The sequence below is a fragment of the Lucilia cuprina genome, chromosome 5, assembly GCF_022045245.1.
Source record: "Lucilia cuprina isolate Lc7/37 chromosome 5, ASM2204524v1, whole genome shotgun sequence".
Classification (NCBI taxonomy): Eukaryota; Metazoa; Arthropoda; class Insecta; order Diptera; family Calliphoridae; genus Lucilia; species Lucilia cuprina.
This window is the reverse complement of record NC_060953.1, coordinates 22,190,062-22,206,138: the sequence shown is the minus strand read 5'-3', so window position 1 is coordinate 22,206,138 and position 16,077 is coordinate 22,190,062. Positions and strand designations below refer to the sequence as shown.

Here is a 16,077-nt window from a genome sequence, read left to right as displayed (position 1 = left end):
AAGCTGTTGCCGAATTGCCGAAATGATGAGAATGTTTGTAGTTACAGAGTATTTCTCATATCATCAAATGATGGTTTTAGCTCATGTTGGGGATTCAAACCAATGATTGCGATTAAATAGGCATATAATAAGTTTCATGCAAGTCAAAATCTATCTACTTAAATTAATTAAATTATTATGAATTTTCTAAATGAAATATCACAAAACGATATCAATTGTCCCGTGGATCATTTTTTCACTCAACTTTTGTTAGTTTATTTCTGGTCCGTAAAACGACTTTTAGTGTAAATTAAAAAAATCAGAAATATACCAAACTATGCTATTTTTATATATTTTTCTGTATACAGAAAAACATGTATGCATAATCTATTGCATATTAAATTAATAAATAAAAATATTGAAAAACTATTAAGAATAACTTATTTTTTAGGAATATGAGCAAATTGGATCCTTCATATGCTTTACACGTGCGAGCATCGGATGGATTATTTTCGGCAATAGCGCAAGTTGATATCAATGTAAAGATGATTGAAAGCCCAAATTTTTTATTTCAAAAAGAGAAATATGAATTTTCCGCTGTTGAAAATTCAACTAAGATTTCTATAATTGGCATCGTAAATGTCATCGGAAATTTACTTGTGGAAAATGTAGAATTTCGAATTTTAAATCCAACAAACTTATTTGAAATTGGTAAGACATCTGGTGCAATAAAAACTAAAGGGGTTGTATTAGACAGAGAATCTACCGACGAGTACATATTAATAATAGAAGCTGTATCACTTTTATATAAAAACAATAAAAGTCATTTTCGACGAGCTATTACCCAAGTCATCATCAGTATTCTAGATGTAAATGACAATTGTCCAATATTTGTGAATTTACCTTATTATGCAACGGTTTCAATGGAAGACTTACGAGGATCAGTAATCATTAATATTAGAGCTATTGATTTGGATGCTAATGAAAATGGAGAAGTTCGTTATGAAATGAAAAAAGGCAATGGAGAACTCTTTAAAATCGATAGAAAAAGTGGCGATATTTCATTAAAGCAAAATATAGACAAAATTGATAAGAACTACGAAATTATAGTGGCAGCGTATGATAATGCATTAACACCATGTTACGCAGAAGTTCCTGTATTAATAAAGGTACGTAGAAACTTTTATAATAAAAAAATACCATAAAATTTCATGTAAATACACTCAAATATTAAGATTACCATTAATAAGCAGATGCACAATGTTTTTATTGCATATTTAATTTCAATATTTACTTCGTACGGGCGGTAACTCATTCACATTTTGTAGTCTTCCCATTTTTTGTCTTAATATTTTTTTGATAGTTAATTGAGGTCCTAGCATTTAATTTACATGTAAACCCAACCCAACTTCACTTTGTCCAAAAGCACAATTTTTAGTCATGGACATTGATCTAGAACACCCCAAACAGATTATTGTATAGTTTAAACTGTTACAACAACAAAAAATCAATTTTGTTTCAATCTGTTAAACATTTATTATAAAGTCGACAGATTGGACGATCGAAACTCACGGATTTTATAAATGATGGAGTCTTCTCGCTTTTATAAGATCTGAAATATTGCCCAAAACAGGGTTTTTAGTGTTTAAACACGGTAGAGAAATTGTATTTGGATTTAGGGATGCACATTTTCGATCAAAAATCAATAACTTGTTTCTGTACATATCTTCTTTAAAACGTAAACATGTATTTACAAAACTTTTTTTACAGGCTGTTAAAGTCAAGTTTTTATAATTTTGTTCAATTGATACATGTAATTAAAAAATTCATTATAAAAATATAGGTCGCTATTTTCAATATAATTTAATGCAATTTGGCACAAATGTCTTATGGGTCTAGTACTATGCGTATAATATTTAACTTAAATCCCATACAAGCGGATATTGTAAATGTGATATTAGAAATCATAATTATGTGAAATATATTTTTATTTCAACAAAAATCGGCAGAACTACGTTGGGTTTAAGTTTAAATAATACTGTTAATTTACATAACGAAAGTTATCCAGCTCTTTTCCTATTTAGTATAAGTTTGATATTTTCGTGCTTCTCTAATTTCCAGAAATTTTTTTTAAAATTTTTGTGCGACTAAAAAACCGTAAAACATACAAACTTTTAAAGCTAAGTACACTATAATAGAAGTCTTAGTTTATTCATAAGAAGTGAAATATCGTTTAAGGTATTTTCAGACTACAATACTGATGATAAAATTTTTTAGTATAAATACAATTTGATTATAACAAATAATACTTGTGATTCTTATGACATACCGACCGTATTTTTATGTTTTTGAAAAATGTCAAAAATTTCTGATTTTTTATGTTATCAAAGTTGTTTTTATGAAAAGAAACGTTATACAGAAAATAAAATAAAATAAATTAAAAATAAACGAAAAAAAATCAAGAACATCGTATTTTTATACCCTTCAACTTCGTGAAAAAGGTATGAATGTCGGGAGTTTTAACGAGAGCACATGCCTCGGCGGCCTTATTTCACGGTGGCCTTTTTCATCCACTGGGTAGACTTGAGAACGGTCTCCCTTTGTCCTTCAATGGAGAACTCAGGTGTATATGATACCTTTCATTTATCATCATTCAACCCAGCACACATCTCATTCATACGACACATTCATAAGAGAAAAACATATGACACATTCATTATAGGTAGACGGGGTAAGGCCCGCCGTACCTCACATTCATCCCGTACCATATACAATTAATACCAACTCATTTCTAACAGATACCTCTATGGGGTATCTGTTGTTTCGGCAACATCGCCGAACTTATCCCGAAATATTGACTTTACCTTACATCAGTCTTTTAAGCGCCACTTACTCTCCCTGCGAATTTGAGTTTAAACCACGGCCACTAAGTGGATCCCGAAGGAACTTCAACAATTGACCAGCCAGGACATAGTCCTGCGGCAGTAGCAGAGCGAGAGCAGCATTAGTGTGTTGTTATTTGCTAGAAACATGAAATTATGTGGAGCCTGGCTTAAGTAAGAAGCCATACAAGTGAACTTTTTGGTATTTTTTGTTTTTAAAAGGTACTTTTTGAATTTTTTCTAATATTGAACCTAGAAAAATGAAATTAAGTATGTAGAGTCTGAATTAGGTGAAAACACATAAAAGGGGACTTTTTGGTACGTTTTCGCTTTTCAAAGGGTACTTTTCGAATATTCTATAAAATTGAACCTAGTAACATGAAATTAAGTATGTATATTCGGAATTTGATGAGAACCCATAAAAGGGAAATTTTTGGTACTTTTTCGACTTTAAAAAGGTACTTTTTGAGTTTTCTATAATAATGAACTAAGAAACATAAAATTAAGTATGTAGAACCCGGATTATACAAAAACACACCAAAGGGGATTTTTTTTTTTACTTTTTTTCTACATAAAACATAAAATTATGTAAAGTCGGAATTAGGTGAGAATTGGAAAAAGTGAACTTTTTGGTACATTTTATGTTTTTAAATTTTCTCTAATATTGAACCTAGAAGTATGAAATTTAGTATGTAGAGTCTGAATTAGGTGAGAACCCATAAAAGGGAACTTTTCGGTACTTTTTCGTTTTTTAAAAGGTACTTTTTGAATATTACATGATATTGATCCCAGGAACATGAAATTAAGTATGTAGATTCGGAATTAGGTGAGAAACGTAAAAAGTTAACTTTTTGGTACTTTTTTGTTTTTACAAAGTTCCTTTTTGAATTTTCTATCATATTGAATCTAGAAATATAAAATTGGGTATGTAGAGTCTGAATTAGGTGAGAACCCATAAGAAGGTACTTTTGAGTACTTTTTTTTATTTCAAAGGGTACTCTTTTCAATTTTCTATAATACTGAATCTAGAAACATGAATTTAAGCATGTTGAACACGAAAAAAGTGATGTAAAAGAGGACTTTTTGGTACTGCCTGTTTTTTTTAACACACCATGGTGAAGAGTATATAAAATTCGCAAAGCCGAATATAGAACTCTTACTTGTTTCTTACAAATATTTTGACATACCGACCAAATTCTATAATATTTTAATTTTGAAATGTATAAATAGTGTTGTAGTCTGAAAATACCTTTATTAAATTAAAATTATTATCATTAGATCAACAACAATATATTATTTTATCTGTTGTCATTTTCTCCTTATTTCTAATATATACATTGAATCAATTAAGTAATTTGCCTATGTGAAATTTTATAAATTTAAAGAAAAAACATTATCTCATCAAATATTTTTACCAAAATTAAGCAATAACTTATATTTTATTTTTCTACCATAAAAATTGAAATCGTTATATTAATTAATCCGATTTTTTATAAACGTATTGTTAATTTTTACGTCAATAAATGCTTTTTGACGTTTTTTGTTAATTTTTTAGTATTTTTTTTAATTGGACCAGCACTCAGGTGATGACCCCTACTTATGTGAAGCATTGTGTTGGAACTAGGAAAATAGGTTGTGGGAAGGAGGATAGATGGAGTAGTGTTTGATTTAAATCTTATTATAGGGTAATTCCACAGACATTTCGACCACTTAAAATTTTCAACCCTTTTGATTAAGTTATAATTCGAAACATATATTCTACTTTTAATTGTGGTTTCTATGGCGTATAAATTGGATCCATAACTTATACGGCTCATATGTTATGGGTTTCTAAATGGATGTATGAAAATTGTAAATGTAGCAAAATAAAAACCCCTATAACTTATAAATCCATTCTAAAATTTTTACATAGCAATAAAAATAAGTTTGTCTATTTGTCGTAAAAAATAAGAAAAACAAAATATCCTTTAAGATATTTAAGGATAAAGGACACATTATATATATATATATATTATATATATATATATATATATATATATATATATATATATATTATATATATATATATATATATATATATATATATATATATATAATATATATATATATATATATATATATATACGAAAACAAAACGATAGTCGCGACTATAAGGTTACAATATTTATTTACTATAGGAAATGACTTATGGTCTAAAATTTAACATTTTATGTTGAACTTGAAAAATTATAAAATGTGAAAAATGTATGCAAGATATAACCAAATTTTATTTAGAAAATAATTGAAAACGTTTATATGTACATACATATGTATACCCTGCCAACAATTTCTATCCATATTGTAACCATAACGTTACAGCTAAATGTTTAAAACAATCTAATTTGATATAATCTGAGTGAATAAAAAGTGACCCCGTTCGGAAGAAACTGTTCCGCCTGTTTAATACTTACTTGATGTGCCCATTTCGTTTCAGTTTCAAGTCACTTTTTTATAACATAAAATTTCGTAAATGTTGTAAATTTCCAGCTTTGCCATAACAATAGAGAAGCTGGAAAGTGTAATGATTTTATACTATTTTATGTAATAAACGCGACTTTATAAATTTTTTTTATTTCTCCTTTATTATACTGTTTTGCACTCACTAATCTCTCACTGATGCTTATTTTATATTAAACTATGTTTTAGATATATTGAATTTTATATTAACACAATTTATTACAAAATATAAATTTCACAATATATCACACAACTGATCACAATGAAATAAATATATTTACTGAAATATGCAAATACTTTTCCTTCTGAATTTTGAGAGCAAGAATGATTCTGCATTAAACTATCTTCTTAGTGTATTAAAAAGTGTTAGTTTTTAAAATTTTTATTCTATCTACTTATTAGCATTTAATTTTCCTTTTGGTATATTAAAACGCACTAAAATTTAACAAAATTATGATCAAAATTAGAAAGTAATGTATTTTGTTTTTGTAAATTTTTTAACTTAGCACTGAGAAACATAAAATTGAGCTATTATAGTGACTATTCAGTTCATGTATCCAAAATTAAACTCAAATTTGCTGGCAGGGCATAAGGACATAAAAATCGAAGTGGAATCTATTTTCAAATGCTTATCAACTTTTCTATGTATTAATGCTTTATTTAAAATTGTTACAGGGTGAATAATATACCAGCGCAGAAAGAAAAACTGTTATTGTAGTGGTAAGAAAATACTAAAAAACACTTAGAAAAAAGATTTCCTAGTTACGCTTGCTATTATCAAATTTTATAAGAAGTAAAATTGTAAATTTTACAGATAAAGCATATTCAAAGAAGAAAAAAATGTTTATTTCTAAACAAAGATTAAAGCTTTTAATGTAAAAAGATTAGTGAGTGCAAAACAGTATAATAAAGGAGAAATAAAAAAATATAAAGTCGCATTTATTACATAAAAGAGTATAAAATCATTACACTTTCCAGCTTCTCTATTGTTATGGCAAAGCTGGAAATTTACTACATTTACGAAATTTTATGTTATAAAAAAGTGACTTGAAACTGAAACAAAATGGGCACATCAAGTAAGTATTAAACAGGCGGAACAGTTTCTTCCGAACGGGGTTACTTTTTATTCACTCAGATTATATCAAATTAGATTGTTTTAAACATTTAGCTGTAACGTTATGGTTACAATTTGGTTAGAAATTGTTGGCAGGGTATACATATGTATGTACATATAAACGTTTTCAATTATTTTCTAAATAAAATTTGGTTATATCTTGCATACATTTTTCACATTTTATAATTTTTCAAGTTCAACATAAAATGTTAAATTTTAGACCATAAGTCATTTCCTATAGTAAATAAATATTGTAACCTTATAGTCGCGACTATCGTTTTGTTTTCGTCGGCACATATATGCTCTGCTTGCGTACATTTCATGTTCGTATATTACTGCTTGCATGGCTTCAATATTGTTGACTTCGAATAATTTGTGTAGAAAAATATTTTAATATTATAGGCAAGTCATATGAAATATATGTGGGTATTATAAATATGTTAGCGAGTTGATGCGTAATATATTGCATGTGAAAACATTTTATATTTGTCTGTAAGCTGTAATATGCAATAGCTTGTATGGCTAAATATTTTTAGCAAAAATACTAGGAATATTTCGAATGGGAGCAATTAAATATATTATATTCATAAAATATATTTATATTTTAATATTACGTACGTATGCATAGGAGAAAATATGCATTTTGGTTACTAATATATTAGTAATTTTAATCACTGTTTGAAAATATTGTTGTTTTTACAAATTTTGGCAATTTTTACGCTCTTGCTATGAATCAACGCGAATTCAGATCAGGTGGCAGTTCTGCAACAACAACATTTCCCATGTATTTTGTTTTTGCTTTTGGTTTTCGTAAATGTCAAAAACCATAAGTACGGCGAATTCATTTGATAAAAATTTTTGTAAAATGTTTATATTATATTAAAAAATAAAGATATTAAAATTTGTGAGGAATAATGTTTGTTTCCATCGAAAAATTCTATTCCGGCAGCTTAATTTGCAAAATTTAAGTAAGTGCCTTAAGTTCAGTAAAACTTAATTTTTTTGTGAAAAATAAACATAAAAAAATACTTATTCATGAAAATATTATATTACGAACGAATGAATATTTGTTGCGAATAGATAATTCTACTCCGGCGGTGTAATTTTCAATATTTGGCTATAATGTAGCAGCCGCCGGACGGGGAAATGTGGGTTTTGTTATATATCTATCTACTATCTACATAGTGTATATATAAAAAATTATTGTTTAATTTGTTAACATTTAATAGATTTCAAAATTAAGCCATAACGTAGAAGTCAGTTGCCGCCGGCCGAATAAATATTTCATATGCGTTTCTGTATATTAAGTGTTCCGGAAGAGATTTTTTTTAGTTAATCACGTTGTCTACACAATTTTAATATAAAATATAAAACAATATTGTGTAATATGTTACCATTTAGTAGAAAAAATATTTTTCTTAAATAACATATTCGTAGACATACCAATTATGCCATTATTTAAATAAAATGATATTTGTTTACGAGATGCTTGGTATTTTCAGGTTTTTTACATAAATAATTCAAAATATTAATGAAGTTTTTCTCTATTTAACGGACATTTTTAAATATAAAAATGTAAACAATAACAAACTTTGACAGCTACATAAACCAGGCGAATTAAAAAAAATTGTCAGCTGATTGGTTAACACCACCTTATATGAATTCGCCTTGCTATGAGTTGTAATTAGAACAATATGAACGCACAACCACAAAGTATACAGAGATGTCAATTTTGACATTTGAAAAAGTCTAAAATCAGCTTCTGTTTGATTTTGAAATTGTTTGGTAAGAAGAGGTGTATAAAATACAGCTAAAAAAATCATTGAATTCGTTTTGTGCGAAAGAGAGGGAAATAGCTTTTTGTTCGTGACGTCTCTGTATACCCTGTGGCACAACGCTGGTGCATATGAAGAAAATTATTGTTAAAAGCAATAATAACATCTAGTTTCCTTTTATTCAAATAACCGAATAATTTTTAATTATCCGATTATTAACCGGCTAACGTAAAACCTCAAATAATTATTTGTCGAATAAACCGAATAAGACAAAAACCCGAATAATTGAATACTCTAGTATTCATGTATTAGAAACTATTATGCTAGAATATATAAATTTATTATATAGAAATTCTACATTCGTGTTCACTTGATTTCAAACCAAAGGAATTCAAAATAATATTTGATATATCGGGGAAATTATTTGATTTTTAAAATTTTTATAGATTACATGAAATCTAAATTTATTTAATACAAATGGATTTATGATTGCTAGAATTAAAAACATGTTATTTTAAACTTTTTTTTTTGTAAATAAAATGTTCTAAACAATCTAATATAAAATTTAAAAACATTTTCTATTTATTTCCCAAAAAATAAATCTATTTAAAACACATGAAAACAATTTCGCTCTAATATGTATGTATATATGTATTACCACAAAACAAACATACAAAAATTTTTTAATAGTTATAACATAAAAGAATAATAGCAAATATTTTTTTAAAAACAGGTTGTGGATAAGTCAATGCCAATTTTCAACAAGCAGTTCTATTCTGTCAGTATAAGGGAAGATGTAGAACTGTTTTCTGCACTTTCATTAAGCATTCAAGCTGAAAGCCCATTACAAAGGAGTTTAATTTTTACAATATCATCAGGAAATGATGATGAATTTTTTGAAATAGATTATAGAACAGGTAAGTGTTAAAATAATATTTTTTATTTTTAGACATATTTAAGGAATTAAGAATGGTATTGAACTAAAAGAATGATTTCAATAAAAGAACTTAGTTTTAGTTTAAAAAGTTCCCATTTCTCATGTACGATATTGCTTTTTTTTTGTAAAGGTTTATAGCCAAATTTTTATTATAATTAGTTTCTCGATATTATATGTATACAGAATGATAAGCTGGCAGAAAGGACTCTTTATGGTTAGTCGATATCGCTTAACTAATGTACAATTATAATAACTAAAAACAGGTTATCTGTATTAGAAAAGCCTACCTTTAGTAAAATATTAAGCCTAAATATGTGTATTATAAATTGTTTTTCAAAATTTATTCATGATTATGACCTGTGACTTATCATAAATTATAGATAGACAGACATTGTACCATAAAGTGATTCTCAGATAAAAAATATAACAATTCATAACAAAAGTTGAAATCGGTACAATCTATTATGTATGTTTGACAAATGAATATTTATAATATTTTGTTTGGCATTTTATAGGAATTTAGAAAGAAAGAAATCGATTGTTTTCACATTTGATCTTGTGAATTTAGAAACCAGAACATATCCAGCAAAAATTTTCATTACCTAGTAATCTAGAAAGTAATATTGGAATCACTAATTACTTTTGGGGTGAATAACTAATTATTTTTGTTCGACGAGGTTCAAATAATATGTATCTACCTTAAACAAATTAATAAATGGTTACTAATTTGATTACAAAAACATTGCGAAATAACTAGTTACAAATAAACCTACAAATATGTTATGTGATAGGTAGTTATTTTGGGCCGACTTTGTATATAGAAAACAAAAACTAAAAAAAATTCCTCTGCCGGTATTTGAACCCAGGCATAGTTGTTTTCTATGCTACATTAACATGTTGCTTTTTGTAATTTTGAGAACGGCTTTTTACAAAAATATATAAATGAATGTCATTTTGAAAAAAATAAACAGTATCCAGCAGGGTTCGAACCACGAATCCCCTGTTTGTTAAATGAACGACAATTGAGCCAGAAATAACCTATTACGCTAAATGAAATAATGTGAATGATAATGAACACTCATTACCAAGTAATATATGAAATAACTACTGGCTATTACCAAAAATTTCAGATTTTTTGCTGGGTAGGTACTCATGTTTTCAAAAATTATCCAATTTGTTAATTTTTTATCTTAGTTTTCTGGGGTAATTAATGTAAAATATTTGTAAAAAAAGTATGTTTTATTTTTATGTTTTATATTTATTTTAGGTATCCTCTATCTGGTGAACAGTCTGGATTTTGAAAAGCAACGATCATACCAATTGTTTATTGCAGCTACTGATAGTGTATCTGGCGTATACGCCGAGGTACCTGTCTCAATTTCGGTGGAAGATGCAAATGATTGTTATCCACTTATAGAACAAGAAAACTATAACATCACTCTTCCAGAAAATACTTTCCTTGGGAGTCAAATTTTAAAAATTGATGCCAGTGACTGTGATTTTGATGCTAGTAGCATACTTTCATATGTTATTGAGTCCATTAATGGTGAAGTCGATTCAAATCTATTTTATATTGATATAGCGGACGGTTCGTTATATTTGAAACACCAATTAAACTATGAAGAATGTAAATCATATATAATTGTTATCAGTGTTAATGACCACGGAACACCATCGTTACGATCCAGGGCAAATGTTTGGATTGAAGGTAATTAAAGTAACTGTGAACTTTTTCATATCTTTATACCATATATTTTTATTATTTATTTTTTCTTGCTAAAGTTTTTTACAAAAAATAATCAAAATTTGCCGACTTTTTGAAAATATGTAAACTGCTAATTAATAACGATTGTATTTATAAAAAAATTTTTATTTTGGTTTTAATGCACACAATAATTAAAGCACACTTTAGCACCATTAACCTTTTCGGTTTTCTATGCCGTATGGCATAGCCAGTTTTGAAGCCAGTTTTACGGCAAAATATTTATGAGTACATTTTTTAAAAACTCTATATTTTATATATAGAGTTTAAAGCTTTTCTAAAAACAAATGAAAAAAATGGACCATACACCTTCTTATGTTTCAGAGAGCAAGCGTTCCTCGTGAGATTCGTAATTTGCAAAATATACCATTTTATACTTTTAATAAAAAAATATTTAATTGTAAACTTTATGTAATTAATTTTGTAGATAATTATTGCCTTAATAATTAAAAAAAATTTTATCCGAAACATAGTTCAATAGAGCTGCCCGATTGTCCTTTAAATACATTGTAGGAATTAGCCGCAAAAAGCCACTTTTTTAAACAAAATGTTAAAAAAATTACTTTTGATCTTTTATATACATATATAAAAATGAATGTGTGTTTATTTGTTGTTTGTGGGTTTGTTTGAAGTCTATAGACTGTGTGGCACCTCCCATATAAACAAATCTAAAATTAGTATATCTGTAAAAGTATAACAGCTAGAGTGCTAAATTTTTTTTAGTACCGGCACGAATATTTATTTTTTGAGAAAGTGGGCGGAATGGCTATAGTGGGCGTTGTACTCTCTATAAGAATAAAATATTAAATCTGTATATCTGAGAATATATAACAGCTGAGTCCTAAAATTTTATGGGGACCACTTTAGTGTCAATGGGATTATTTAAAGAAATAAGGGGCTGACTAACAGTAGGGGCGTGGCACCTCCCATATAAATTGAACACAAAAATTCCTCTATCTGGGAAACTATTTGAGTTAGAATTTTAAAATTTTGTACAAAAACTTTAACATCCATGTAAACATTTTGGGTAATAAATTGCAGACTTCCAATGGGGGCGTTGCACCTTCCATACGAATAAAATATACAAAAATTCGTTTATCTGGGAAACAAATAAAGCTAGCTTCATCAAATTTTGCACGAATAACTTTTATATCCATCTGAACATTTTGAAGAAAAAAATCGGACTTTCATTAGGGGGAATGGAACCAGCATATTAAAAAAATAGAAAATCGTATGTCTGGGAAACTATTATAGCAAAAATCCTCAAATTTTGCACGAAAACTTTGAAATCAATATAAAAATTTGTTATAATGTTTTTTAATTTACATTGCCTTTAGGGTAGCAAAGCACAATGAGTATAGCTAGTTATTTTTAAAGAGGTCTTAAGTATATGAGCAATTATCAAAGTTTTCAAATTTTAGAGTAAAAACAAATCAAAAAATTTGTTTTATGGCACAATTAAAAAATTGTGTGTGAATATAAACAGACCCTAACACGTGATGAATCCGTTCACGTTAATCATTTTGATCGAGTTATAGCCGTCAAAAAAAATCTTAAAAATAGTATTTTTATATGTTATATTTGAAAAAATTGCACATAATTGTAAAAATAATTCAAATTCAGCGCATTTAATACATACCAAAAGATTTCTTATCAAACATTTTAAAAATACACAGTAAGAAATTTTAATTTCAGCATTTTTATTAACATGTTGCCTATAGTTTTTGAAAATGAAGAAGAAACAGGTAATATCTGAATTCTACGAGCTTGATTTATAAGGGAAAGCAATTAAAAAGTTAAATTTTGAAGGAATTAAATATTTATAGAGTGATGCTTTTTGATGCTATGTACATTTTATTTGGCCCATAAAACCTACAATTATTTTACTTTTTTCATGCGAGCCAGTTTTACATTAAAGTATAAAGAAAACTTGCAAATAATGGTGATAATTTTGACGAATTTTGAGCATCATCCAAGGTGTGCCTTGGCAAAATTTTTCACAATTCAATTCAGTATATATTTTTATCGACTTTATTTTTATTTTTTAATAAAATATTAAAAATTTTCGTTTGGTTTTTGACATTTACGTAAACATAATTTAAAAACAAAATACATGTAAAATGTTGTTGTTGCAGAACTGCCACCACTTCATACAAGGTTGTCGCCTTGGTTGTCATTTTATATGGTAGTGTTGCGTACAATAATATAAAATATTCGTTGATTCACTTTTTTATACCCTACACCACTTTAGTGTGCTGATGTTTGTAGTGCGCAATAATATTTGTTCTATACCCACCTTAAAGTATACCAATCGGCTCAGAATCATTTTCTATGCTATGTTCATGTAAACATTGTTTTCAAAATGCAAGTCGCAATTTTGGAGATAATTCAATGAAATTTGGCATATGATCTTTTATGGTACTGTAGACGAAGCCTATTGAAAATTTTTAATATCGGTCTATTATTTCACCTATGCCCCATACTACTGAACCCGCCAAATAGGGCTATTAAGTTCAATTATGTTTAATATACTCGTATCTTGACAAAAAGCTGCAAAACCAAGTTCTATACTAGCCTTGTTGACCCTGATGAACTTCATAATTATAGGGCCTCATTTTGTGGATATTTGCTTAAATATCCACAGTTTTATTAAACAATAAATGGCTTAAGTATATCTTAAATGCTTTATTATGAAAACTAAATCGCATTTTATTTGTATACAGGTATGGGATAATACTTGTTTATTTTTTGTTTCTATTTTTTACAATAAAAATGAACTTTTAAGAAAATATGTCAATAACAAATATTTCTGGGATTTGTTGTTACTTTTTTATACCCTTCATCTATATGTATATATATGTATGTCATTCCATTTGTAATTTCTATAATATAATTTTCAGTTACAAAAACATATATTTTACAAATTTATGTTGTAATAATAAATTTGAATGCATTTTATTGTGGAATATTTCTTGTTTCCTTTTTAATTTTGAATTTGATGAAAATAGTCGAAAGATAAATCAAAGAAATTGCGTTAACTAATTGGAAACGACCATTTTTTAGAAGAGATATTTTAAGTTTAATCTAATTAATTGTATTTTTTAAATATTACAGTCGAACTTCCCTATAATGAATGTTGACGGGACCAGGAAATCACTTTATTATAAAGAAACTTTATTATACAGAAAATATATTTTTCTCCACTTTTTATTTAAAATAATTAGGCATATCAGTTGCTTTACACTTTTCCATTTTTCTTCACATCAAAACCTTCCCTGCAGGAAATGGAACTAGAACCAAACTAGTATTTAACTAGTACCAAAATCACCAGTACTAGTTCCCAACTGTAAACTTTCCTATACCATCGTAATGCTCGAATTAACATTGAGTGTGTTTGAAAAATTACTAGTACCATTAGTTCTAGACTTATACTAGTACACTTGGACCCAATTGGGTTCTTTAGAACCAGTTTGATACTAGTGCTAATATTCATAAAAAGTCGCCATAGTTGGTGGTTTTGCTCTTTTGCAATCCTCCTGCACAATTCCAAGTGAAATTACTACATATAAACCGTATATTATTTCTAAAGGTACCAAATAAATACTATAAAAAATGATGTAAATAAATTTACGTAACAATTCAATATGAAAGTTTGAAGAAATTCTTGTTTTATCCATATCACCAACGTTGATACCATTGATTTTATTGTGTCCAAAAATTCCGTCCAGGTACATATCTCCATTTCGTTATAAAAACATTAGCGTACGATAAAACAAATATTAAAATTATTGCAGTTTTTAAATTTAATAAACGTACTTACATAGGGATTTGCTTGCAACCGGAACTAAATTTGCATGCACTATTTATTCTCTCATTTGAAGGGATATGTTTGAAAATACCGTTTTTATGCAAAATGTTTCAAATTTTGGAATCTCATCATTATATGTGGCATCTTTCTATAGTACACAGAGTTGTTAGTATGCGTAAAAATTGTTTGAAATATTAGTTTTATACCCCATTTTCATTTAAGATTAGATTTTATATTTCATACTGCCAAAATAAAATGTAAATTGGTATGATTATCAAAAAAATCAAATTGAAAATATATTTTGTTTTTACACTATTAGATTTGAAAAAAATGAAACTTCAATTGGAAAAAAAATAAAAAAGGTAAATTTTCATTTTCTTTCTGTTTTTATTTGAAATTTCTTTCTATTTTTTATTTTTCTTTGTTTATATAAAAATAAAACGAAAAAATCCAAACTTTTTGAAAATTTTCAAAAAATTTTACCAAATCATATGATTTTCAATTTTCCATCCGTATTTTCAGTAAGTTTTATTACATTTTGTATTTACACTATAATATTTTTAATTTTATTTGAAAGTTTTGACGTGTCATTTTACTGAATATTATAGTGTGTAGCCAGCTTTAGAAAGATTTAATATTTTGTAATATTTCTTGAAATTGTGTTTGATAGAAAAAATAAGAAGGAAAAATGGTATTTTTATTAATATTTTATTTATAATGAAAAATTAGATATTGAAATATAACATTACCTTTTATTTTAAATAAAATTTTCATTAATTTTTTCCATTTTATTAAAATTTTGTCGACATTTTAATTCTTGTTTCCTCTTTTTGTTTTTCTCTTTTTTTGTACAGCGTCGTATTTTTTAGTATTATTCAGGAAAAACAGAGTTGCATCACTAAAAACTATTAGATTTTCAGTAGATTTAAACGAAATATAGTTACGAAGTAGATTTTGTTTTGTATGGGAAATTTAGTTAAAATCAACTAGATTTGCTCGAAATCTCATAAGTAATAGAAAATCGTAATAGAATATAGGAGAACAGCATAATTGTTCAAAAACAATATTTTTGATCGTTTATAGCTTACTAGCCTACCCTGGGTACATTGCTATCCATAAAAATTAAAATAGAAAAAGTACCAAGATGTCTCCCATAGAAAATATTATTCATTAACCACTGTTTAGTTCAAAAAGTTCAAAAAAAAAAGATTCGGGTCCCTATATGAGAAAATTCGTATTATATTATAGAAAAATTAAAATGTACCATTTGAAGAACAAAAAAAAAAGGTAAAATGTTCTTTTTATAAATTTTCATTTAAAAAGA

At 27.1% G+C, this 16,077-nt stretch overlaps 1 protein-coding gene across 4 annotated transcripts in view; it reads left to right on the top strand.

Moving 5' to 3' along the window:
• Window positions 1-16,077, top strand: part of LOC111677194 (fat-like cadherin-related tumor suppressor homolog) — a 252,557-nt gene that overhangs the window by 144,972 nt on the left and 91,508 nt on the right. For all 4 annotated transcript variants that reach the window (XM_046951360.1, XM_046951358.1, XM_046951357.1 and 1 more), the window contains 3 exons: window positions 431-1,148; window positions 8,980-9,163; window positions 10,451-10,891. In XM_046951360.1, the coding sequence (XP_046807316.1) occupies window positions 431-1,148; window positions 8,980-9,163; window positions 10,451-10,891 (1,343 nt within the window). The remainder of the gene's footprint in view (window positions 1-430; window positions 1,149-8,979; window positions 9,164-10,450; window positions 10,892-16,077) is intronic.